The sequence below is a fragment of the Ammospiza caudacuta genome, chromosome 3 (assembly GCF_027887145.1).
Source record: "Ammospiza caudacuta isolate bAmmCau1 chromosome 3, bAmmCau1.pri, whole genome shotgun sequence".
Taxonomy (NCBI): Eukaryota; Metazoa; Chordata; class Aves; order Passeriformes; family Passerellidae; genus Ammospiza; species Ammospiza caudacuta.
In genome coordinates, this window is record NC_080595.1 from 83101235 (window position 1) to 83126044 (window position 24810).

Below are 24810 nucleotides of genomic sequence, written 5' to 3' on the forward strand. Positions count from 1 at the left end.
AGCAAAAAGAACTACAAATATTCCTTGGAGAAGACACACAAAACACTTATAGGTAAATAACAAAAGGTAACAAAAACATCCATTCTAACATCCCATAGATACATATTTTGGTTATTTTTCCTTTCCAAAGCATGGAAAAAATTTATTCTTGTCAGAAACATTTTGCAAAGATAGTAGTTTCTGGTCTTAAGAGAACAAATAGCTAAGATTTTTGGTAAAAAAACAACACCTTCTAGCCTTCAGAAGTATTCTTGAAATGTAATACATTGAAAGATTTTTCTGGGGAGGGGGTGTAGCTTTTAGCAGATTGCTTTTTAAAACCACTTCAATATCACATTTCCCAGATCCATTGGCCTAATGAATTCATCATACTGCAATTAATATATGATAGAGAGGGGATTTTAGTCAACAGAAGGTATCAATTAGAAGGTCCATTCAATTTTCCTTTCCATAGGAGCTGCCTGCCTCTGTATGAGAGACTTGGGATAACTGACTCCCACTGAATCAGGATGCCTCTTCTGATACATAATCTCAGATAGTATTTGTACATCCAAAGACGTTCAAATCAATATAACCAATATGCAATACATTTCATGGCAGATAAATACATTTGTGGCTGTATTCATCAATACCATGGTTGGATAAAAAGACAGGACAGCATCAGGAGTGAATGGCACTGCCCTAAATCCTATCAGCTGGAAACATTCCCTAAAGAACTGATTATGACCAGCTGGCTGCAAACTACAGACATTTGGTCTAGACTCACAAAAGCATTTGATGTGCCTTCATGCCATTGATTTCAGCAGACACAGACTTTTAAATGCTCCTGGGAATCTGGGTCATTTCCCCTTCCTAGCCCCTGGTATAAGAGTTCTGTGAATTCAAGCAAATTTGGTACTTAAGATATGGGATAGCTCTACCTCCTAGGATGTAATCAGAATCTGCTCTTTTTGCACCCTGTGATTAATGTGAAATTGAGGCTGAAAATTCTCCATTTATAATGAAAAATCCTGTTCTTCCATTTGGCTCCATCCCATTTGGCTCACCAAAGAGGCTTTTAAGACTTACTGGCTTCAGCTGTAGGATTGGTCCCCAATGGATGCTACTGTTGTTTTAGCATTTTGCTTGATTTTGTTTCCCTGACTCATTTCCCTGAGAAGTAAAAATGCTCTCTTCCAGGGCCACTAAAATCTCCCTTTACAAATACAAATGGAAAGTGGGAAAAAGTAAAGTAAAACATCATGATCACACAGTAAATCAAATTGGGTTTTGCTGGTTTCACATTTTAAAGAAAATTGAGGTGTGTGTTTTATAATGCATGTTATAGCTACTTTATTGTGGGAAGCTTTTAGGCGTGAGAAGTGTTGGAAGAGGGGGGTTTCTGGTGTTTTTATGTTGTGGTGGTTGCTTTTCTGGTTTCTTTGGTTTGGGTTGAGTTTTGACTTCTGCAAGGGGAAAACCTAGGACATGAGATATTTTCATAAGCTGAAAATTTTGTAAGAACAGTGGTTGCTAAAACACAAATTGTCTTCAATACGAAGAGCTGTTATAATACCAAAATACAGATTTTGGCTTTAAAATCCCAACATGTTTTTCTTAAGTAATTCTTACCAAATTTTTGAAGAGTGCAGTTAATTCCTTTGTAAACACAGAAAATTTTAAAAACGCTGTTCCCAAATCTGGGTCATCCCTGCAAACACAGTTGCCACCAAACTTCTCCAGTGCTTGTGTATACTGTTCTTCATTTTCCACATGAGCTTCAAAAAGAGCAAAACATGAAGATGTCATCAGCAGATAAAAGGTTATTGAAATCACAATTTATGGGGTTTTTTTAAAAAAAAAGCTTTCCAGAGTTATTGCTAGAAACGTTTACTTGATACAAAACCCAGCCATTATTCACACTTTAACACTGGTATGCCAGAAGTATGACATATCTCACTAATTCCAGTTTGCAAGTACCTATCCACATGTACAAATGACAATGTGCCAAGACAAGACAAACATCTGACACCCTAGAATGACCCATATTTCTGCACTATAGCACAGACCTCATAACAACTCCCAACTCCTATAATGAACTTTCAGATTTTAGTCTTTTATTAACACTTTCTTGTTTTCTACTTCCTTATTCATTATTTATTCTATTTATTCTTATTTATTCTACTTTCTTGTTTTCTACTTTCTTATTTTATTTTTCTTATTTCTACTTTCTTATTTTAACTGTGTGCTATTATGCTTTACTGTGTGCTGAAAAAGAAGCAGAGGAGCTAAAGTGTGCTGGCAGAGTCTTGGATCTCTACAACAGAAGGCAATAGATCAAATATCCTTGGGTCATATATCCTAGGAAAAAGGACTATAAAGCATGTTACAGACGAGGACAAAACCATATCTATGTTAGTTCTCCAATTCAGGGCAGCAGAGGGGATTTGAAACAAATCCTAGCAATCTGCATTTACCACAGGCCAGTTCAGTTCTGAAAGCAGTTCTGGTTCATAACAACCAGATTCCTTTCTGAGACAACAAAACCAGAAGCTCTGCCCTAGAAATCATCCAGTGGTCCAGGGCTACACCAGGACAATTCATGCAGCACACATCTAACATCAATGTTCAGAAAGCTTTGAGCTGCACTGGTTGGGGGGGGTTATTCAGCCCAGGGCATGAGAGGAAATCTAGGCATAAAATAATTTCAAATATAAAGGAAATCTGAGAGTCTTAACTACTCTGCCCAAGTGATTTACTCCTAGGTCACCAGGTTACTTGCCTATATAGAGAGGCATAAAAAGTCCCTTTGTCAAAAGTCAACTTGACCCATGGAATAAAACAGAAACAAGTTTTTCTGAACTCAAATTTAGTGACCATGTCATGCTTGAGCATGTGGACAAAGCACACCAAGTTGCCACCTGAGAAAGCTAACATTGTCTATTTCTTATTCTAGCTGAAGACATTTTCTAAAGCTTCAAAGCAAGTCAGGGAAAAAAAAAAAACTCCCCACCCTAGAAAACAATTATGCATTAATAAGGACAAAGACTGTCTTGGTCATTACATGAGACTAGCATAAACCCTGAAGATTAAATTATTTAGAGAGGATTAATCTGTTTAAACAAGCAATGATTCAGTTTCATTTCAAGCCCATTTTTATGCATAAACATGTTTAATATCCAAAGTATTTTTGATACAATATCCTTTCCCAAATTTCAGTGAATTGGTTGTATAACCTCTTCAATTATCATGCTCCAGACTAAAAACAAACCTCTGTTCATGCATCCTATCTGGAATGCCATTCAAGATATTTGTTTCTCAAGCAGCTACAAATTTTCTCTAATTTCCAGTATATGAAACTAAAAGCCTGTGCAGTAGTGGTATAACACTATGTAATTAAAGACTGACATCATGTACATGCAGAATGGGAATTACACAAACAGCATTCATTCTACAAGTTTTTAACTTGAGCACTTGAATCTGCAGCCTGTTACAGATAGTTTGCAGATAGCTATTAAATTTTAAAACTGAGGGCTAGCACTGGAAGTTACTTATTTTCCTCAGCATCAACAGCAAGGGCTGAGCACTTAGCAAAATTTTTGCTGCAGGATAAAGTAAGGATGTTCAACTAATTCTATTGTGTGACATATATACACCTGAACAAGCTTTCAGAGAACTGGCACAGACAGCAAAAATGAGGATGTGGCAGGTCACGGCTCCTTTAGATCTCACATCTATCCAGTAAAGTGAATTATTTCCACACTGCTTTCTGCATTTTTGCTGCTTCCTGCACCCAGCTTAGCTTACATGAACCCAGGTGAGAGAAGAGCTCAGGCCACAATTCCTACAGCAAAAAGAAAAAGGTGCCCCTGCATGAAAGCAAGGTGAAAAGGCTGCTACCATTAAGTGTTATGGTTAGATGTGCAACCAGTAGCTGAGCCATGCTGAATTTTTACCTAGGAAACAAGCATGGCACCCATTCCACATGGCATCCCCAGGAGGCTTCTATTCCCCAGCATCCTGGGGACTGCTCTTCTGGATTCTGAGACATTGCCCAGAATGCTGATGGTAGTTTATTGCAGCAGTACTATTAACTGAGCTAGTACCCCCAAAGTGCTTCTGAAGAACACAAAAATCTACTTTTCTGATGGAACCCTCCAAAACATTCTACCTGTCCTATGGTGTTTTCCTGACAAATTTTAAAAGTTTCTCTACAAACAAAAGGTATGAAATAAAAAAAAGAAATTTAGAGGCTTTCTTTAAGTAAGAACCCAAGCTATGTACAAATTGAGAGTCACTAGGTAATCCTTAATAACAGTTTCTAAACTCACATTAAAAAAGAAAGACAAAACATTATTTTCTTATAACATTATTAACTATTTAGGGAACCTATAGTAAAAATCCAGTCACTTTTTCTGAGTGTAGGACCATGGGGTTTGTTTTGTTAAAAGAAACCCCAAGGGCTGACAAGTGGCTTGGTTAGTGATGTTTCTGCCGGTGGAAGACAAAAGCTCCAAACCTTTCTTGCCAAGATTGGGTGGGAAACACAAATTTAAAACATGGGCAAGGTACTGATTTTATGCAAAGACTAGTGATTTGCTACAATGTTCTAACAGGTACTCTGATTGTAAGGCATAGCCTAGCATTCTAGAATAAAATGTTAAAAAAACTCAACAGCCAAAAAAACCCAGCCAAGCAAGAGAAAGAAGAGAAGAAAGGATGCCAAATCAATGAAACAGCTCCTGATAAATCTTAAACGGAACGCTCCACAATCCAAAGATAACAGCTTTATTACATTTGACAAGGAACTTCCTTTCAATTACTGGAGATGAATTACACCACAACAGCAGTTCTTGTTCTAACCTTGTCTGAACACCAACATGCCCACAAGTTCTGTCAGGTATTGGTGGCTTTCCAAGGTTGACAGGCCTATCTATTTTACTTTTAATATAGGTTTTGTTAGCTCTAATTGCTATGAACAGCACACTGAGAACAAAAGCCAAACAAATGCTGTTTCTTATCCACAAAAACAAATGCTGTTTCTTATTCACAAAATGCTGCTGATCCATAAAAACAAAAGCTTCAGTTATTTTTTCAAAGAAGATAAACATACACAATTCTAAGAGAATGGCATACATTTAAAAATGCATGCAGCAATAGCTCTTTATATTTTATACAGCATTGTACGAAAAATATCTGATTTTTTACATGATGACAATAAAATGTTGCAGCTCATCAGCTCCCTCTTGTCATGAAGTTCTCAACATACATAAGTGGAAGCCACCAGGGAGACTGAGGTTTCACAAAGAAGAGCCAATGTAGCTTCTTATTACTGCCAAAGAGTAATTCCACCCCCCACACCCTCCTCTCTTGATGATACACACACATGGCCCTACCACTTCAGGTGCTCATCTAATCCCAATTAAGTTGATCTCACTGCATATGCAGCTTTATACCAGCTTAAAAACTCATCTGGGGATCTGCCGAGCAGCAGGTGTGACAGAAGGAGCAGGGAGCCCACACCCAGTGGAAGGAGGAGAGCACAGCTCTACCACTTGTACCAGTAGGGCAGCAGGAGAGGTTTAGCTACCCCACACACCTCATCCTTACTGAGGTCATGATCAAACAGCTAGGTCATGATTGCCATTTCAAATGCACATATTTCTCTTCCCAGAGTTACCCATACAACTCTTTCTGATTCAGTACGGTATCTGACTGTTTAAATCTTCAAATTTCACCAATATAAACTAATTAGAATTATGTACTTACCCAGACCAGATAAGTTTATGGCTTTGACAGATTTCTTCATTTTATAGAGAACAGTTCGGTCAACATCCAGAGCCTAAAACAAGAGAGAAACGTAAGGGTGGATTGTCCTTTGGCAAATTCCTGCCCTGGAAACCTGCTGTACTTACAACTATTGCATAGTTACCTTCATTTCCATAATTAATAAATTACTTGCTATTTGCTTCCACACCCATCCATACAACCTATTCTGTCCCCTTGCCTGAAAAAACACCTCCTCCATCTTTGGCTGGGGACCAGCATCATCTAAACTCTGCAGGAAAAATTTAAACAGTATCATCTTTCCATGCTAAATTATTAAAGAAGCTTAAATCAGTTTTCACCCATTGTATATTCTGATGTTGCTGAAGAAATGAGCTGTATCACTTCCTTAGGCAGAATATTGAAAACGGAATTTAATTTCAGTTTTCCTGGATAATTCAGTTAATTGCTTTCTCAACTATATGAACTTTCTAACTGCTATGCTGAGCAAAATAAATTGCATATCTCTCAAATATCTTTCACACAGTTTAACACTAGGCTAAGCTTTCTCCAACACTATATAAAATTCAAGTTTAAATCTTGCCCAGAATGCTCAAACACTTATAATCAATTTGTTTCAAAGAAAGAAGTAAAAGCAGGTAATCATTTTGCTTACTGAAGTGAAATATGAGCAGACTCAAAAATGTAGAATTGTTCCAGAAGGGAGAAGCAGAACTATGGTTACACAAATTAATTTTTTTAAAAAGTTGTGAAACTTGAAGAAAATGTATGTTCCAGAGATGGGGTATCTCTAGACCCCACTGAAAAACAATACTGAACACTAAAAATTGTATTATTCCAAGAGCTGTTTGGCATGATACATGATAGAGCAAAGAAAACCCACCAAATTAATCCCAGTTTTCATTCAAAACATTTCAATGAATTGCAGCAGCTGCACATCTGACCTACCATTGTTTTATGCAGAAAAGTCAGCCCCTAGGAGTTGTTCCAATTGTTTTAACACAGTGAATGCACAAAGAAATATTAAGCCCCCTGATTCTGGGAGTATTCTTAAACTGAATCTATTTAGACCACAAATAGATGAACGAAATCTTCACAGCATTCCATGGAAAACAAGCAATTCCAACCACGCCTTAACATTAATGTTCACAGCATCATCAGCATCATGGTACTGCTATATCCATTGGAGGCTTTACCTCCAGCATCTTTACAGTTCACATCTGAAACATGTCAGCAGGAGAAGTGCACAGGCCTTTTCACCTGGAATTCTGAAGTACAGAGGAAGGGAAAAATAAAATAATTTAAGCAAGCCCATTAAAGCCATGCCAGATCTGTTCAGCAATTTGAATTCCTCTTCAGCAATTTGAATTCCATCTAGTACAACAAGTCTGTATCTAGTGTGATCTCCAAGGTTAGATTAGTCATCTGTTTGGATGGGAGTACATGAAGTGAATTCCCTCATTGTATATTTGGTGATTTCTAAAAATAACCTCAGAAAAGCACGCTCCAATCAGCTGAATACAGAGAAATTATTGCACTGATGACTGCATCAAAGAGCAGTCACCCTCTTGGAGTACAAGTGAAAGGAATGTCTCCAACTTAAAGCAACATGAGCAACAGTATAAAGAGAAGGCTGACAGCCAGGGACTTAAAACTTACATATTCAATTTTCAGCCAAGTCTTAGATTTGTGTGTAAAATCTGAGAAAATTTAAATCTCTGCACCTTAGCTGGGGGGAGATAATTCTTAAGGAAGAGAAATGTCAGAAGGATACATGCATGGGATTAACTGTATTACCATGGTCAGGGATCCAGACAGATCTATGGATTCATACAATCCTCTGGCCCAAGACTGCCTCAGTGAGAAAGCAAAAACTCCCAGCAAGGAAAAAACCCTCAAATCCGTTTCCTTAACTAAAGTCATCATTTTAGTTTGAAACATCTCTCAACCAACTTCCACTTTCACCACGATCAGGCAGCAGAGGAACAAATCCACAAGGCACAGCATGGACAGAGTCCAACAGAAATGGCAGCTAATGCCCCTAATACACCAGTGACAACTCAAGCATCAACCCACTTCAGACAGCTGGTCCACATAAAAATTAAAAACAAAGGATAAGGGGGAAAATACCCCACTCACAGTACCAAGGACAACAAGCAAAACCCAAAACCTTAATGTGTTGAAACTGTACTGGTCAAGCTTTCTTGGGTCCTCTCTTCATCCCCTGCCTGCCTTTTCAGCTGTGTCAGTGCAAAGCTGTACCTGAACTTTAACAAACCACTAGTAGAAATTGGGGGGCAGAAAATCAGTCTGAAAAGCTTTCCAAACAGGAAACAAAGGAAAACAAATATCTAGCCTTTTGAAGAGGGACCTGGATACATTTATGAAATACAATTACTATGTTTCCAACTGTAGCAATATAACTAAACTTGTTGCTCCTTTTCTTGCTGCAATCTTCTCAGAGTGTGTGACATTTAAGAGCACCTATGTGTGCCTACAACGAATGGACAAAATACTGAAAAGCTTTGCATCTTTAATACTGTATTTCACTCTTGCTTACAGACCAAAAAATAGACAGGAAGACTTTGCCTTTGTTTAATTGAACAGCATTGGTGTTTATTCACATCTAGTGTTTCAAAGCAGTAATTTCAGGATAAAACTGGAAAATGTCAGCTCCTTGTCTTTAGTGTTGTTCTTCATATTTCCTTGTTCTTTTCTTTGTCCACATCTTAGCACTGAGAAATCAGTTCAGTAGCTTCACTACAGTTCACATTTCTAAACTTCTGCTTGTTTCATAAATATACACATACTATACCAATGCACACACATGCACCAAAATGCACCCTAATTCAACTTCCTGGTGCAGTCCCAGTAGTTTCATGAGCAGGACATTTTAAAATGGCTTTGGATGTTGCATATACTAGCATTTCTTTTTATTCACTTAAAAATGCCCAGTAAACTCCTGAACAAGAAGAAAAGTGACCATGTATTTCACATGGTGAGATCAGTTTGTCCTCTCAGGCAATGCTTCTAGTTTTGCCTCAAAAACCTCTTTTGTAAGACTGGTAAGACTGCTTATTTTAGCATTTGTTTCAGTACAACTGAGACTATGAACCCTATAAATAGTTTTCATAGTCCTGCTCAGCTTCTACTGATGAGCACTCAGACTGCTCTATTGTTAAAAACAGTAAATATAGCTTTAACTTAAGGGGGGGTGGAAATTCTCTACAGTACATAAGAGAAGGAGTCACACTATTGTGGAAGCGGTGCTATGCACGTGAACTAAAACAGAAACTCGAAGTGACCTTCTTGTGTGTCCTTGTCTGTGCAATCTTTTTTCCAAATACAGTGTTTATGTCTTTTGTTCGTTTAGTTTCACGTGATTTCTGATGGCAATCTGATGAAACAATTTTTAAGATAAATTACTTTTCAGTCAGAAGTATACTAGGGAGAGGAGCAAGCATATCACAATCAAATGTAGATTTTCAAAGGAACACAGCACAGAGGACTCAAGCTGCCAGTGATAAGTGGCAAAACTTTTTTCCACATGTAGGAACAAGGTCCAGTTTCACTTGCCAAAGGCCAGTTTCCATTTTCACTGCTTCAAAAGTTTTTACTTTGAACTGTAAAATGTGTCAACTAATTAGAACCAACTCCATCTTACCATGAAGAAATCAGTCTGAGATTACTGCAACATCCTGAAATGTTATTCTACATCCTACTCTGTATGCTTCATTCTAATTAATAATAACAGTAGTAGTAGTTCTGCTTAAGTCTGTTTCACATTGCCTAGAAAGATTTAAGCCCACCAGAATTTGCAATTTTCAAACATTTAATTGTGCTGCTTGCCCCCCAAAAACCCTTAGAAAATAAAAAGATTGGTATCAATCCCCAAATCTATATTGTCTAAATAGATCTGTGCAATATAGATGGCTTGCATAAAAGATGAGTGTTTTATTTGCCTTTTCAGTGGAGAGAGGAGAAACAACTGTTCTATTATTAGCATATTTAACTGAGGGAAGAAAAAAAGCAGGAAGACAGAAACTCAGAAACTGAACATCCCAGAGATGATTTTGGCACCTTTTACAGAGCCAAAGGGTACGGGGAAAACCAGGGCAGGAGCAGCATAAGTGGAGAGTCCCCACGCTCTAGTGGTTCATTAAACATCTTTTGTGCCAAACTTACAGCAGAAGTCTGGGTCTTTATCTTATGCAAGTGTCCTCACACCAGTGTCTTTTTCTTTGTGACCCAGAAAATAATTAATTATTTGTGAAGGAATAGAAAAACAGCCATACTGGATCAGATCAGCACTGCATTTAACCTGATATCCTCTAGCAGGAGAAGCCAACAGCAGATGTTCGGGGCAGCAAGCAAGGAAAAGCACGTACACATCCTTCCCCAGGATAATCTCCCAGTTTCCAGTCATGAGTTTAAAAACAAAAGACTGATATACTCTCAGCCATAAACCCTACATAGCCCAACAGGCTATCCTCAAGAGAAACGAGAAGCCAAATTTTCTCATTCCAGGCAAGGGAAAGGAAAAAACTAAACCATGGGAAATAGGGACGGAGGAAGAAGGAGGAGTCAGCCATCACCTTTACTTTATTTTGCATTTAAAACAGTTCAAAATCTCTAACACATTCCTTCCTACTTACCCACAGCAGTTTCCTTTTGGAAAGTGTAAAAGTAACTATTTCACATTTTCAGCTATTTGGATGGGGTTTTGCTGAAAGTATTCATAGAGCTGGATTACCATTTCATAAAATAAAGAGTCCATTGGAACAACAACAACAAATGCTTGGAACAACAAATGCTAAAGCAGAAACAAAATTTTGGGAAATAAATCTTGTGTCATTAGAAAAATTATCCTAGAGTCAGGAATCTACATGTTCTCTATACTGAGCATCTAACTCAGTACACAAAAAAATATCAACACACTGATTTTTGATTTATTATAGAGTTATCTTAACACTAGTTCTTTCAAACAAAATCAGATCTCACTTTTAATTTTAGCAATTTACTTTAAAACATTAGTCTACTCAACAGTCATAAATCCTGCACTTCATCCATTCCAGTATTTCAGAATAAGTAATAATGCCAGAGGCTGCTGCAGAGGCTGAACACATATAGCAACATCCTTCCCAAAAACAAAAGGGCACAGGAAGAAACTTGGTTAGCTGAGGAAAAGAGAGGCAATCAGGTAGTTATTGTAGAGACAGCAGAACAAGACAGGGTTCTTGTGCCTCACCGGACTGCTCTTGTTTAAGAATTAACAACAGCAAATTTTTTATACTTGTATCCAGGAACCACAATAGTTTGGCTTTTCTCCTGTATCTTTACAGGCAATCTGATATTCGCTGTAATTAATCCTTGCTGACTCAAAAGATCAGAGATATCCACAGACATTCTGTCTCAGCTTGTTGTTTTTTCTACTAGAAATTAACTGTCAACACCACCGGCTTCAATCCACTTCTCTGTTACAGAGGGTGGTAAAAAACTTCCTAAATCATGTTATCCCTCTCCAGAAGCCTCTTTCCATTCTCCTACTCTTATGTCTTTCCTCCTTCAATGTATTAGTTTCTTTTCTAAACCCTCTCCAGTTTCCTTCCACTGATCACCTTGCACATTCACAGAGGGACTGATACAAAGGGTGGAAAAAAACCCGCACAGGCATAATCTGGGGCAAGGCATTGTAGCTTCTGAATGGATCCTAGAACAATAGTAATTTAAAAACACTTGAATTTGGGGCAATTACTTTACTTGGAGCAGTAGCTATGTGAAAAACTGCAGCAGCTATGACAGTTAATTTGTATAAATGAGCTCTTTGCTGTGAGACCTGTCAGCTAAAGAGACTGAAGGTTCAGAGACAAACCTGCAAAAAAAAGGACAGAGTTTATGGCAGAATAATCTCTGAAAGGCCCCTTTCCACAAAAGCATTATTTCTCCAGCATCTGGGTTCATGGTTCTTGAGGGCCCAATGCCAAGGCAATCTGTTTAAACAAGCACTGGTGTATTTGGCAGAAGAATGTAGTAAACTCTTGAGCTAAGGATATGCACGGTGGAAAAAAGTAACACTAATGTGCTTTGGGAAATGAATACGTGAAAGTGCAAGGTAATTCTGCTGCAAAGGTAAACAATGAGAGAATTTGGCACTGCTCTATGTTGTGTATAAAACCAGACCCGAACATGATGACTTTGTACAATGCATTTATTAATACAAAGAAGGGATGCCTAAAAACCAGAATTCTCTAACAGACTACTTCTGCCAGAAGAGAAATCCTAAATCAGAAGTTCAGAGATACAAAATGTTACATCAATAACACAAGTCACTAAATGAGATTGTTTCACACTAACAGGTGTTGTATCTGTGTATTGATTTCCACAGGCTTCTCTCACTACAAAAAGTTAGAAATGCAACAGATACTCAACTAGGAAACAGACATCAAGTATTTTTGTGAAATAAAATCTCATGCTTAGAGAAAGAATGGCAGCTGCTTATGCCAACTATTTCTCCAGAACACATCCACCTCCTGCATTAACCAATTTTTACACTGAGAAATATACTTTCCTTCTCCAACACTGCAGCTATCTGCTTTCAAAGACAAGATGACTGGACTTTAAATACAGATCTCCTAAGCAATGTAATAGATGATGCACTTAATCTTTACAGTTGCTCATTTATAAACAGAGGGGATGTAAAATAAACTCCCTTATTTAATATTTAATTGTTGTTTATTTTTTCAGTTGCAGTAGCCAATTCTTGATATCCATCTCCATTTATTTAATATTACATGCTTCAACATCCTAAGATATATCACCATGTAAAATAAAGTAACTTAAGCAACAGGATTAAAGTTCCAATGATGATCGTCTTAAATGGACCACTAAGACTTACCAACCCTTTACCCATGCCAAAATTCTCTGGTCCTCACCCTGCAAGATTCTTTTTTCTAGCTTCATATTTTTGCATTTCTGTCTGCTGTCAGCAGTTCATGGTTGGAGTCCAGCTGTTGGAAGAGGCTGATCCTCACACTGTATCATTCAACAGCATCATGATGAGCTGGCTGATGGGATTTCCCTTTTGCCGATCTTTTAATTCAGGAACTCTTTTCCCTGGTATTAAATCTTTTTAGACATCATCAGAGGCAACAAGAATTAATCTTTGCAGAACGTAATGCCATTTTATTCTGCATGTGATAAGCTTTCTGAAAAGAGAATTTTTAGTTGTTTATGGAAGCAATTAACAAATCAAAACACTTTCCAGATACTCAAAAGTTCCCATATTAGTGGTCTAATTTGGTATTTGTACTCTTCCAAACCTCTACTTGAACCAGGCAGACACTGCTGTTACAATCCCCATAAAACAATGAAAGAGGAAACAGTTACATTTCCCCCTCCGTATGATGTACTTTATCTAAAAATGAGAACCTTTGCAATGTGTACACAGATCAGCTGGATGCCATAAACTGATCTATTCTTCCACATCCAACACTCTTTTGACTTTTTCTTCTTCAGGTGTCCAATAATTCTAGGGACAAGCAACTAGCCTAGAAAAGAGTCTACAGCAACACAGCAAAATTGAACTTCAGTCTTACCAGGCCCCTGAGAGCTTCTTAACAGACATAAATAATAAATTGATGTCACAAACATCTCTGGCAGACACATACAAGGTGTCCACTCTGAAAGGGAATAGAAGGCACACAAACTCTATCTAGCTTATGATACACCTGGAACTCTGAGGCTGCCATATTCCCACAGCAAAGAATGGCAGAGGTATCTAGAGGGGACTTCAGGAGAGTAAGAAAAATCACCTCAAATGAACTAACTATTCCTAGGGACATACAGAAACAGCTGTCAAAATAAGGTTCATCAGAGGTAAGCCAGCACATTGGACATCATCTGTCTATTATCAGGGTAGAAATTTATTAACAGCATCTACCTATAATACTAATGCTATATTTTCATTATACATAAAACCCAGTGTCAAATGATATAATTTATTTTCTCTTGAAACATTATAAAATTATTTCTGTTCTATAGTGGCTTTCAGACTTCAGCCTGTGATTTGCTGAAATCAATTTCCAACTTCTGTGTAATTCACTATACCTTTGAAAATCTCTGCATTGTCTCAGTATCAATACACTTAAATGAAAGAATGCATCTGAACTGCCATTCATTTCAGACGCTCAACACAGAGATCACAGGACACTATTACAATCCTGAAAGCAATGATCTTAAATTCTACTGGAACTTCAGCAGCTTTAAGTATAACTAAAATTAACAGTTCAGACATTCATGTCACTAGAGACAGCTGCCTCAAAGTATAAGTGAATCTTAAGTGATGCAATTATTAGTGCACCAAACAGTAGAGATACAATACTCATTTACATAACATTGATGCAAAAATAAAAGCTTTATCCCTAGAGTGGACTTTGCCAAAATAATGAGAGAGTTCATGTCATGGAAGGTATCTCTAGAATGGAACAGACGGTGCTTCCCTGTATCATCAATTTAGATTAGGAAGGTAAACTCATACACAACTGTTACCTAAGACAAAACACTACCTAAGACAAAGAATTTCTGCATTTCAATTTGAAGCAATTTAGATCAGAGAAGCATGTCCAGGCCTATCAGAACCTCTGTTGTTCTGAAATGAAATAGAAAAGAGCTACTGAATCAACTGATAGAAGCAAAAGAGACAAATGCCTGAATCTATATGTTACCAAGCACGGTGTGTCCTTGCACCAGTGCCACATCCATATGGCCTGGGGCACAGGGAAGGCAGTGCCCCATGACTCCATCCCTAAAACAGACTGGGCTGGAAATACTAATATGAAAAGCTTATCATCTATAGCCAGACCATTTAAGCAACAGAAGAGAGTGAACTAAGCAGAAGAATGAATGAAACCAAACAAAAAGCAGCTTAGGAAAGATTTACTACTTTGTTACTTCTTCAATGCTATTCTCATCAGCACAATCAGCATCTAGTCTACATGGAGCTCAGAGTGTGGGAGGACTCTGCTGGCATTTTTTCTATTGTTGTGTAACATACACCTACAATGCTGGAAAATAAACAAATAATTAAAAACATGTGCTTTGCAAAACTCCATACTGCATGTTTTGCATGTGACTACAGAGCAGGGGCTTTGTGTTTGCAAATGCAAGGGAAATTTCTACTCCTATTGCAATAGCCAAACAGTAATCCTGGTTGATTGAAGGGGCTTAAAATGATTACTTCATGCATTTGTTTCTGAGCTGACTTCCCTAGAATACAGCCTAAAATTCCTTGAAATTGCATATTCTAGGAAAGAAATCTTTCATTAACAATGAAGAGAAATCATAAAACATGAGAAAATAATCTGTAAGAACATCCACATCCCTTCACTACCATTTTCCCCTTCCTATGTGCTTTTTAAATGTAGTACAAAGCTTTCAGGACTGTGGAAGTAGTTTGTTCAGCTCTAATCACTTCAGCTGTTTCGATGTATCTACACACATACTTAGCATAATGCCTAGACAGAATTATAGATTTCAGGCTAGAACTACATTGATAATCTGATCTTTAATCAGGGCTAGCTGAGGGGTCCACAAACAGCAGATGGTTCTGAACACCACACTGCTCCAAGACAACAAAGAGCAGAGTTTCAGCCTTCTCTCTCAGTTCTCTATTTCTTCTTGGTTTAGCAAGTCAGATGCTAGAATTTATACTATTGCTTCTTTCATGTTAACTTTTACAGCCACCTCTTAAAGAATATACTCCAAAGAAATACACTTCACTGCACAGTATGTCACTTACATAGTAAATATTTTTGTGAAGCAGAGTTCACATACAAAAAGAAGCACATTTTTCAAATTCTGTCCAACACCTACTCAGTTGAAAACAAAGCCTACTACTTGAGATGAAAAGTACTGAATCACACCGCCCAAGCTAATTTCCTGCAAAGCCTCATTGCTCATAAGAAAAAGCCTATTCAGTTACAATGCTGTATCTCAGTTCCTCCATCAATAAATCCTCCCCTGTAAGGTAAATTATTTTCTCTTTCCAAATAAATTGAGATATGTATAATATCTCAGAAAGTCTGTATAATTCTTCATTACATCCCATTATCTCAGGAACTTACAGAACTCTTCTTCCATTCCTAAACTACACAGCAGGATATACTTAAGAGATCACCATTATTCCCTGTCCTCCACCACTACCCCTTCCCTATATTCCTGCCTGCTTCCTTGCTACACTGACCCTTTTCACACTAGCCCTGCCCCCACCTCCTAGGGCCTGTGTTTTCATCCTACTTCCTGTGTGAACACTGCCACACTCCCTCTTCCTCTGCAGTTCCCGTCAATTCCAATTTCTCTGAATTTCCTCAGACTTCTTATGCACTTCCTTATCCCCTCCTTAACGTTTCTCCCCAAGTGGCAATTCCTGACCCTTTAATTCCTCATATGCCATGGCAGTACTTCTGCTTCTGAATAACTCTCTCAATCTCTCAATTAGTTTTTAATTCAAATTTCCTTTTCTTTTTCTTCATATTTGACTGATGTCCATTTTACCTCTCAAATATTTCAGGTGCCCATTACTTTGTGAGTCTTCCCTTTCTTGCGTTACCATTTCTTGTTGCTTCCCAGCCAAATTTCCTTGACCACTTAATCCCCAGATTGATATAAAATTCAGAAAAGAAATCTAGATTTAGTCAAAACAAAAGAAACTTGTGGTCACCTTAATCACACAAAATCTTATCTCTAATACGAAAACTCTTTGAGCTGATGTCTCTGTCCCCATTAGGAGCAGCCACACAAACAGTAAGCATTTTGCATGCAGAACAGTTTAAGTTTCGTGCTAACAAGCGTGAGACTGTGGGGAAAAGGCTACCACAAAAAGAGAAGTCCTGCCCTTAATTTGCAATAAAGTTAATAGCACAAACTTCAAACTTCTGCTTGTCCCATAACTAGAACTACATTTTCCAGCTGGGTTAAAGAAAAAAAAAATTGTCTCAGTTAAAATGGACCAAAGGAGAGATTTTAATGTTATATGAAACCTGGGTATAACCACTTTGTACAGCTTTACAAGTAAGATCCTCAGTAATTCTGATTTCCCATTAGCAGCTCCCAGCACTGCTGAAAGAGTAAATAAGGAGACACAATTTCTCGTGCACATTTGACTATGATACAAATGTGAAAGCACAGTCCTATTGAATAGCAGTGGTAATTGCTGTAAATGCATGTTTAGAATGTTTTTCAAGCATTTCTGGAAGCAGGAGGGGAACCAGTACTTGTGTGCCACTTGTCCAGGAACACTTACAATCTTTGAGTAAGAACACCTCTCCTCAATTTAACAGTCATGGTCTGCATTTCTGCATTCCTTGCGATTTTTTTTTAATTGTAAATATTTCTCCTCTTCTTTCCATCCCTGCCTTTTTAACCCTCTGTGCTACCTCAGATATCAAGCTAGTCTTCAGAGGATTTGTCAGAAATATTTGCTAGTTACCATCTTAGTTCTTTCAGGATCCTGGGAAATAAGTCAACCAGCTCCAACAAACTGAGTGCATTAAGCTCACAATTTTGTTTATTGCCTTGCTTACTTGCACCTCCATTCCTGCCATCCATTCCACCTTCTCCCAGACTTTGAGCTCAAAAATTGCAGCACAGCACTTGTTTAGATTTGGCAATACCTACATTATCTTTAATACTACTACATTCTAACTGCATATTATGTCTTCTTTTTCTCCTTGCAATTCTATGTGCTTAAAACTATTTTTGTTTTCTTTACTGCCTCCTGTCACTCCTAAAGAAACTTGACTTTTGCAAATTTGTCTTTTATCTTTACACATATTCTTTAAAACAAAACCTTCCTCTGAATGTCTGGCTTTTTCTTCACATGTCTGACAGGCTCAGATAATTTGTGACATTCTTCCTGGGGTGTTCTAAGTCTGTAGATTTTCCCAAAATTTTCTCCTTTCCAGGAATATTTAATGAACATTTTTCAGGCTTTAGTACATGCGCTCTTCAGTTCTATCAACCTCACCAGCTCTCAGTTGAATGATTTTTTCCCTATATATATATGTGTGTGTGTGTGTGTGTGTGTGTGCTTTGCTTTCAATTTCTTTGTTTTGCTTTTAGTACATAATGAATTCAGCCCCTACTATTCAATAAACACTTCACTTGTTTCCACAACTTGATTCCTTCCTTTAAACCAGCAACTCTCACATTAGCCCATCCAGCATCTGTTTCCTTACATAAAAGTCAACATCTTGGCTTGCCATGACAGGTGCCTGACTATAAGATGACTTCTTCCCTCTCTAGCAACTTCACAAAGAAAATAAGATTTATTTGGAGACAGCAAGGGCTGAGAACAAGTGAAGGCTCTTGCCACCAGCCCACCCATGAGAGTCATTTCACCTTAGCATGAAGCCCACCTGAGGTGCAGCCATTGCACCAGTACCTTGGACAGGGCTGGGCCAAGGCAGGGACCTCCACAGAGATGGGACAAAGCACCAATAACTGCTGTAGCAAAGGAGGTTCAAGACATTAAGTAAGATAAGGAGACTGTAAACACTTTGAAAGCATAGGGAAGCTTGATACCCAAGACAAGAGAGGAAGAGCCAGCCTAAACAAGGACAGACCCAACTTTCATGGAGCTTTAAGTGGAAAGGTTGTTTCTGGAAACTGGAGCAAACAGATCATCTGGGCAGTCTAGAGTGAGGCTCAGAAGGGGCAGTGCTGGAGCTTACACAGAGAATGGCTGTATGTAATGCATGCACGTACTCACACACATGGAAAGTGAAAATTATAAAACAATCACAGATTTAAGAGCTGAACTAAGTGTTTAATAACCACTATTCCAACACATAGGAATAAAAAGAAAGCACTTCACAGTGGTTCAGCTACTAACACGCTACACTAGTCAGGTACACCCAGTTTTCTTGCATTTCTCCATCTGTATTCATCAGCCAGATCCACTTGACCTGTGGACTGTAAGAACTCTGGAGCAGGGATTAGGCTTTTGTCCTGTGACCTTCCAATGCCTTTCAAAATAAAGGCTTCACCATTATTCACCTTTACCTAAAACTGCTGCATATTATGGTAAACAGAGAACAACATAAAGAGGAAGTGAAGGTGGCTTAAACCTAAGCAGAAGTAGCCACTTTCTACATTACCATCTTCTAGCATCAGCATTAAGTACACTAGATTCAAATGAGACGGCTCTGAAAAAATACACCAACATTATGGAAAACTCAAAACACAAACCCCCCAATTAGTAAAATACTTCAGAAAGATACATATCTTTCTTTATAAATCTATATTTTTTCATTCACGTTCATAGGAGGAATGGGAGCATTTGGTAATGTGAAGCAGATTCATCACCAAATGCACTAAGGTAAGGCGCACAAAAATCTTTTTTGTGGTTTGATGTTGTTTTAATTGACTGCATGTTGATGTTAAAAGTTTAAAGTTGAAACTGACTACCTGAAAATATGCACAAAGCTCCAGCTCAAGCTGTATAGTTTAGCTCCTGTATTTCTGCCATTTTTGTTCTCTATATTCCTCTCAAAAAGAAAACAATTCCCACATTCCTTTTGAAATCATCATGCCTTTTGTGTTATAATGACTTTTCCAGAAACCTCTGGATGCTGATGACAGAGAATCATGATTCCAGAAAGGAACACAAAAAACATTTAAAACAACATGTATTTGTGGAAATGTATTTAGTAATGATGTAAGAAAAGCGTGTAAATGTGTTCTACTAAAGAGCATGCTGTTCTACTAAAAAGCAAATATGTTCTACTAAAGGGCATAAAGATATATTTTATTAAAAAGAAATATACAAGAAACCATAGCAAATTTCTCAAAATGAACTACAGTATATGACACTTCCTACTGCTTTTCAAACTACACAGAATCACTCTCTTCATGTAACTTTGAAATGCAAGGCACAATCATCAACTACAGGAAAACAGAATCCAGGCCTATAAATGTAGCAAGCAAAAAGCAAGTATACAGATGCATCCATCTATCCAGACTCACACTCTCCCACCCTACCAAGCTTTATTACATCTCCCCCTTGTTAGCTTTGCAGAACCAAAATGCAGAAGAGCATGCTACAGAACTGTACCATACAAGAGGGAATCAAATTCAATAAACATTGATCCCTTACACCACTCCAAGCCAGCTGAAAACTGTGGATTGCCTTAGGTGGCAACAAGATGTTGCCATTTCTGATAGAAATTTGCATTATAAATGACAGTGAGGAAAAAAAGCTTTTGATACAGAAATGACATGCCACATTTGTGGGAGTGCTAATTGAAAAAAAAATTTTGGAACTGTAAAATAACAGAATTATTGAGGTATAATCATCATGGAATGGGACCTACAAAACAAAGGCAAGTAGAGACCTGAAATTACAAGTTATGCCTTTAACATTAATTCCTCAGCTTTTACAAAAATTCCTTGAGAGTGGTTTTTAAATAGACTGCAAACAATTAAAATCTATTTCTATCCAGAGAACTAAAACCACCTTTGGTACCACTATACTGTTTCTTTTGGTTGTACACTTTTCATATTGCCCCCACGTTTGTCCTCCCTACATTTTAGGACACATTTACTCCAGGGACAAGTGCCACTGTGATGTGGATTGTTCCAGTAACCTATTAAACTCCTCTCAGCATTTTCATTCTCCTCCCTTCATAGGGAAATCTGTGCATGCAGTGAAGTTACAGTAGGTGAGTAAATTTTGTACTAATTTGTGTTAAATACCTCAATCCTGACGTAGATGGAAATGTCCTCAGCACAGGGACTGTCTGCTCTCTCTGTTTACATATTAATCTGCAAAACTGCTCCCTACCCTAATTACTTGGTCCAGCACTGGATCCCAATTAACAGTCAGAACAGAAATATGGGCTTCACTTCCACTCTTTACTGTAAAACTTAACTCATGCTTCAAAAAAAAAAAAGGCACAATTAGATACTAGTCATTCAATTACTCTTTAAACTAATGTCTAAAAATCTTTAAAATGATCACAGTTACTAGAACCACTTTGCAGGCTTCATTACAATTTAGTTTAAGAATAGTCAGCATAAATTTTTAGATCCTGTGACCTTTAGTAGAAACAGACAATTAAAAAGACTGCAGTCCTCAGACCAGTTTACTGATTTCAAGCAACCCCTCCCCCTGTCATGTGACCATGTCCTGCACTCTATCAATTAAAACTTATTTAATCTTAGTCACTATCACACTGGTAAAGATTAAACACTAACCTGTAAGGGCCTGTAACATACTGCTCACTAATAATTTTGTTTCAGAAGACGCTAAATATTCTCAACGTTTTGCTAAGCAACATCCTAATCTGAGAACAATGAAAAAATTATATGATTCCTTTTCCTTTGAAATCACTTTGTGCTCCACAAGCACGCCTTCCCTAATCCCTTTTCCACTACTGAGAGCAAATAAACAGATTCAGCACAAATCAGATGCTCTTTCTGCAAGTGTTTGAAGAGGCACCAGCTCCCAAACTGCAATGCAGGTGTTTCTGGTGATCTCAAAAGCTACGATCCACGGTCTGTAATCAGGGTATGTAATCATAGAAAACAGTAAAACTGAAAGTATTTTCAACTAAGAATCAACCATATTGTGAAACTGACAGAGGTCACTTAATCCAAGTTCAGATTTAAGGCAATACCGCTGCCCACAAAGATACACAGATAAATTATACACTCTTAATTGCCCAACATCTTATTGAATTCCTCACTTAACAAGGCTCTTCCACACCACCATGGAAAACTTCATTAACTAAACTCTTAAGACACTATTAGATACCTACTAATTAACAAAGACAGAATGACAAAACTAGTGGCCAGCAATGTACAAAAGACACCCTAATGGGATGTGAAAACACATCTGTGTTTGTGGGCAGCTGAGCTCAGGCTAACAAGTCACAGCAGCCTCCCCTCCTGTACTTCTGCCCTGCCTCCCCTGCTCCCAAGGGAGCACCAGACCTGGGAGCCCAGAGCTGGCTCCATGCAGGCAGGTGAAATACTCCATTCCAGAACCATATTTTCTGGGAGCAGCAGTAAAGAGACATCCTCTAAGTATCAGTATTAACCACTTAATTTGTTAATTTAATAAGTGTATACAATATCCTAGGAAGCAAAAAACGTGTCTTCAGTTAATAAACTAGCTCTTACAGTCTCTTGTTCAAAGCAGGGCATACACAAAGTCAGCAGTCAGCCAGTTTCACCTTACCTATTAACTGCTTTAAAGTACCACATTCCCTCAATCATGCACAGCCAGACTTCCTAGTCCCAGAACTGCCCTGCCTGCTGCAAGAGAGCAGTGTGCTCTGCAAATCAATGCTTCACACCACCAGTGCCACTGGAAATGCCAGGTTCTTTGTATTCCCTGAACGTTTTTAGCTGCATTCTTTAATAAGCTTTAGTTCATAACAAGCTGATGAACTACTTCTTGCCCAGCCTCCCAGGGAAAAGGTGCTGAGCCTGACTTCTCTATTACACAACTTACAGACAGCTTTTTATCCAAGAATCACATTTAACCTGAAAAACCAGGCATGGCATGGTAAAGGACCTGAGGATTTCCAAACCAAAGTCTAAGCCTGAAAAAATATTTCCTCATTTTGAAACTATGAAAATATATTTGCTGTTCTTGACAAATCACAGAGAAAGAGTCAGTAGTTGTTTCCACATATGCTTTCAGACAGCAGCACAAACAGGCAGGAACTGCTGATATTTTGCCAGAAGTGTTAGATAGATCAATACTATTAACAACTGCTGCCAGTCTCTGCAATCTCTCACCTCCTGCCTTGCAAACTTTACTAGGCTCAGTGTTTACCATCATTATTCCAAAAGATAATTTTGCATTAACCTAGCAGACAGCATCAAATACTAGAAATATGCAGATACAAAGAAAGATTGAATGTTCTGATTGAATTCCATTAAAAATCAAACACCAATCCACTAAATTCGACTTAGAGAAAAAAACTATTTTTTTTCAGAACTGCAATAAAAATCTCTAAATCTCACAAAACTGCTTTTGACACAAATTCTTATACCAACTTTGATCCTGTATTAGTCAATTATTATTGCAATTAAAATTATTCATTACTATAAATATTCAGAAAGAGGTTGTCTTTGTTACAGAATTGTTGATCTTAAGACTATTGGGTTAGTAAAGCATAATTAAATACAGGCATTTAAGTGCAAGCTTGCAGGGCAGAAAATTACCTCAGGAGCAAGATTATTTTGAATTCAGCTCCTTGCTTTAGTGGTTTTGGGAACTGGCAAAACAGGAAAATCCTGAAAAGGGTGTTTAAACACCTAACCTGGGTTTTGTTCACTTAAGACAAGTTAATAATCCATTGCTAGTGGCAGTTCTCTTGAAAGAAGGGACATCAACAACTGACAAGATTCTTTTTGCTGAAGAGGCTCTTTTTAAAATACATGCTTACTGCAAAACAAATCAACTAAACACACACTGTAAGAACTGATGTAACAGGTAGATGGAGCAAATTAATCTGCAGCACAAGTAATTCCTCCTTCCTACAAGTTACTTCAGAAAAGCTGCTAAAGGAGTCAAGATACCCAGACGCTTCTCATTTCATTGTGCGTGTATGACTGGGATGTGGAATGTGCTCTCACTGTGTTCAGACCTGTCCCAGATTTCCCTCTGATTTGAAACAGGAGGGAAAAGAGCCTCCCTTTCCCTAGTGCTGGCAGACATCCCCCGCGGGAGGGAGGGTGGGCTCTCACCATCAGGTCCAACAGCACGTTCCGAGTATCTTTAAAGACAGAAAAACACCCGGCTCTGGGCGAGACAAAAGCGGCTCACGGCAGGCACGAGCAGCCCGGCCGTCCCGGAGGAGGCAGGGAAGAGGGAGCTCGGGATCCCGACACCCAAGAGCGGGCACGGCCCTGAGGGAGCGGATCCCCAGGGAAAGCTGCCTTAAACCGTATGGCCGGGGGAAGCGCGTTTAAATTTCTGTGTGCGGGAAACGGAAAGCGGATTAAATCCCACCTGTGCCCGGAGGCAGGCAGGCAGACACACACTCAGGGAAAGGACAAACAGGGAAAGCCGAAACCCCACACGGCAGCTGGAGAGACCAAGGCGGTTCAGGTGGCGATGTGAAGGAAGGGGCTGACGGAGGAGACTGCAGAGTTCAAGTTCCCCCACCCCCATTTACGAGGAAAGCGGCCGGAACCGCCCAGGTCGGGGCTCCTCGAGCGTCAGGAGGAGCGAGAAGGGACGGCTCGGGCTCCCCCAGCTGAGGGCGGCGGACCACCCTGCCCCGCCGTGCGCTGAGGGGCGGGCGGAGCGTGAGCCCCGCGGGCCGGGGGAGCGGCGCCCCGGCCCTTCCCCCCTCCTTTTCTTTCCCCTCTCCACTCGGGCGAGCCCCGTTTCCATTTCCTCGAAGCGGCAGCCGAGGGCGCTGCTCGGGGCCGGGCGGGAGAGGGAGCGGCAGGAGCCAGCGCCGGTAGCGCCTTGTTCTCTGCAGCCAGGCCAGAGAGGGCTGCGCGCCCCGCGCCCCCCGCCCGGGCTCACCTCCTCGATGGCCGCCACCGTGTTCCTGCACTGGGCCATCCGGGTGGTGAAGTTGGAGGCGGTGGGTGACTTGTAATCCTCATTGGTCTCGGACACGAATTCCGACACGGAGATCTGGTCCGGCATGGCGGGGCGGGGATGAGCTAGGGGAGGGAGGGGGAAAGCAGGCGGCTCCAGGGGCAGGGAGGGGAGGGCGTAGAGGGGGGCTCCCCCTCACATCGCTCGGCAACCGGCGGCGGCGGCAGCGCCCTCCTCGCAGCCCCGCTGTCTGGAGCGGTGTTGTTCCTCCGCCGCCACACAAGGAAATTCCCCGCACCCACACTCCTCCTCCTGCTCCTCCCGCGCGGTCACGCAGCACCGGAGGCCGGGCACACGCCCAGCCGCGGGAGCTGCCTCCACACCCCGCCCTCCCGTTCGCTTTTTCCCTCTCGCTTTCCTCCTCCTCCCTCGCTCCCTCACACGCTCGCGGGGTGGGGGCGCGGCCGCGGACGCCCGGC

At 39.6% G+C, this 24810-nt stretch overlaps 1 protein-coding gene across 3 annotated transcripts in view; it reads right to left on the reverse strand.

Moving 5' to 3' along the window:
- The window catches only part of ASAP2 (ArfGAP with SH3 domain, ankyrin repeat and PH domain 2), an 84307-nt gene extending 59704 nt beyond the window's left edge, over window positions 1-24603 (reverse strand). For all 3 annotated transcript variants that reach the window (XM_058801292.1, XM_058801291.1, XM_058801290.1), the window contains exons 1-3: window positions 24314-24603; window positions 5749-5821; window positions 1612-1757 (exon numbers count right to left, since the gene is read on the reverse strand). In XM_058801292.1, the coding sequence (XP_058657275.1) occupies window positions 1612-1757; window positions 5749-5821; window positions 24314-24439 (345 nt within the window). In that variant the 5' untranslated portion in view covers window positions 24440-24603. The remainder of the gene's footprint in view (window positions 1-1611; window positions 1758-5748; window positions 5822-24313) is intronic.
- Window positions 24604-24810: the final 207 nt, after the last annotated feature.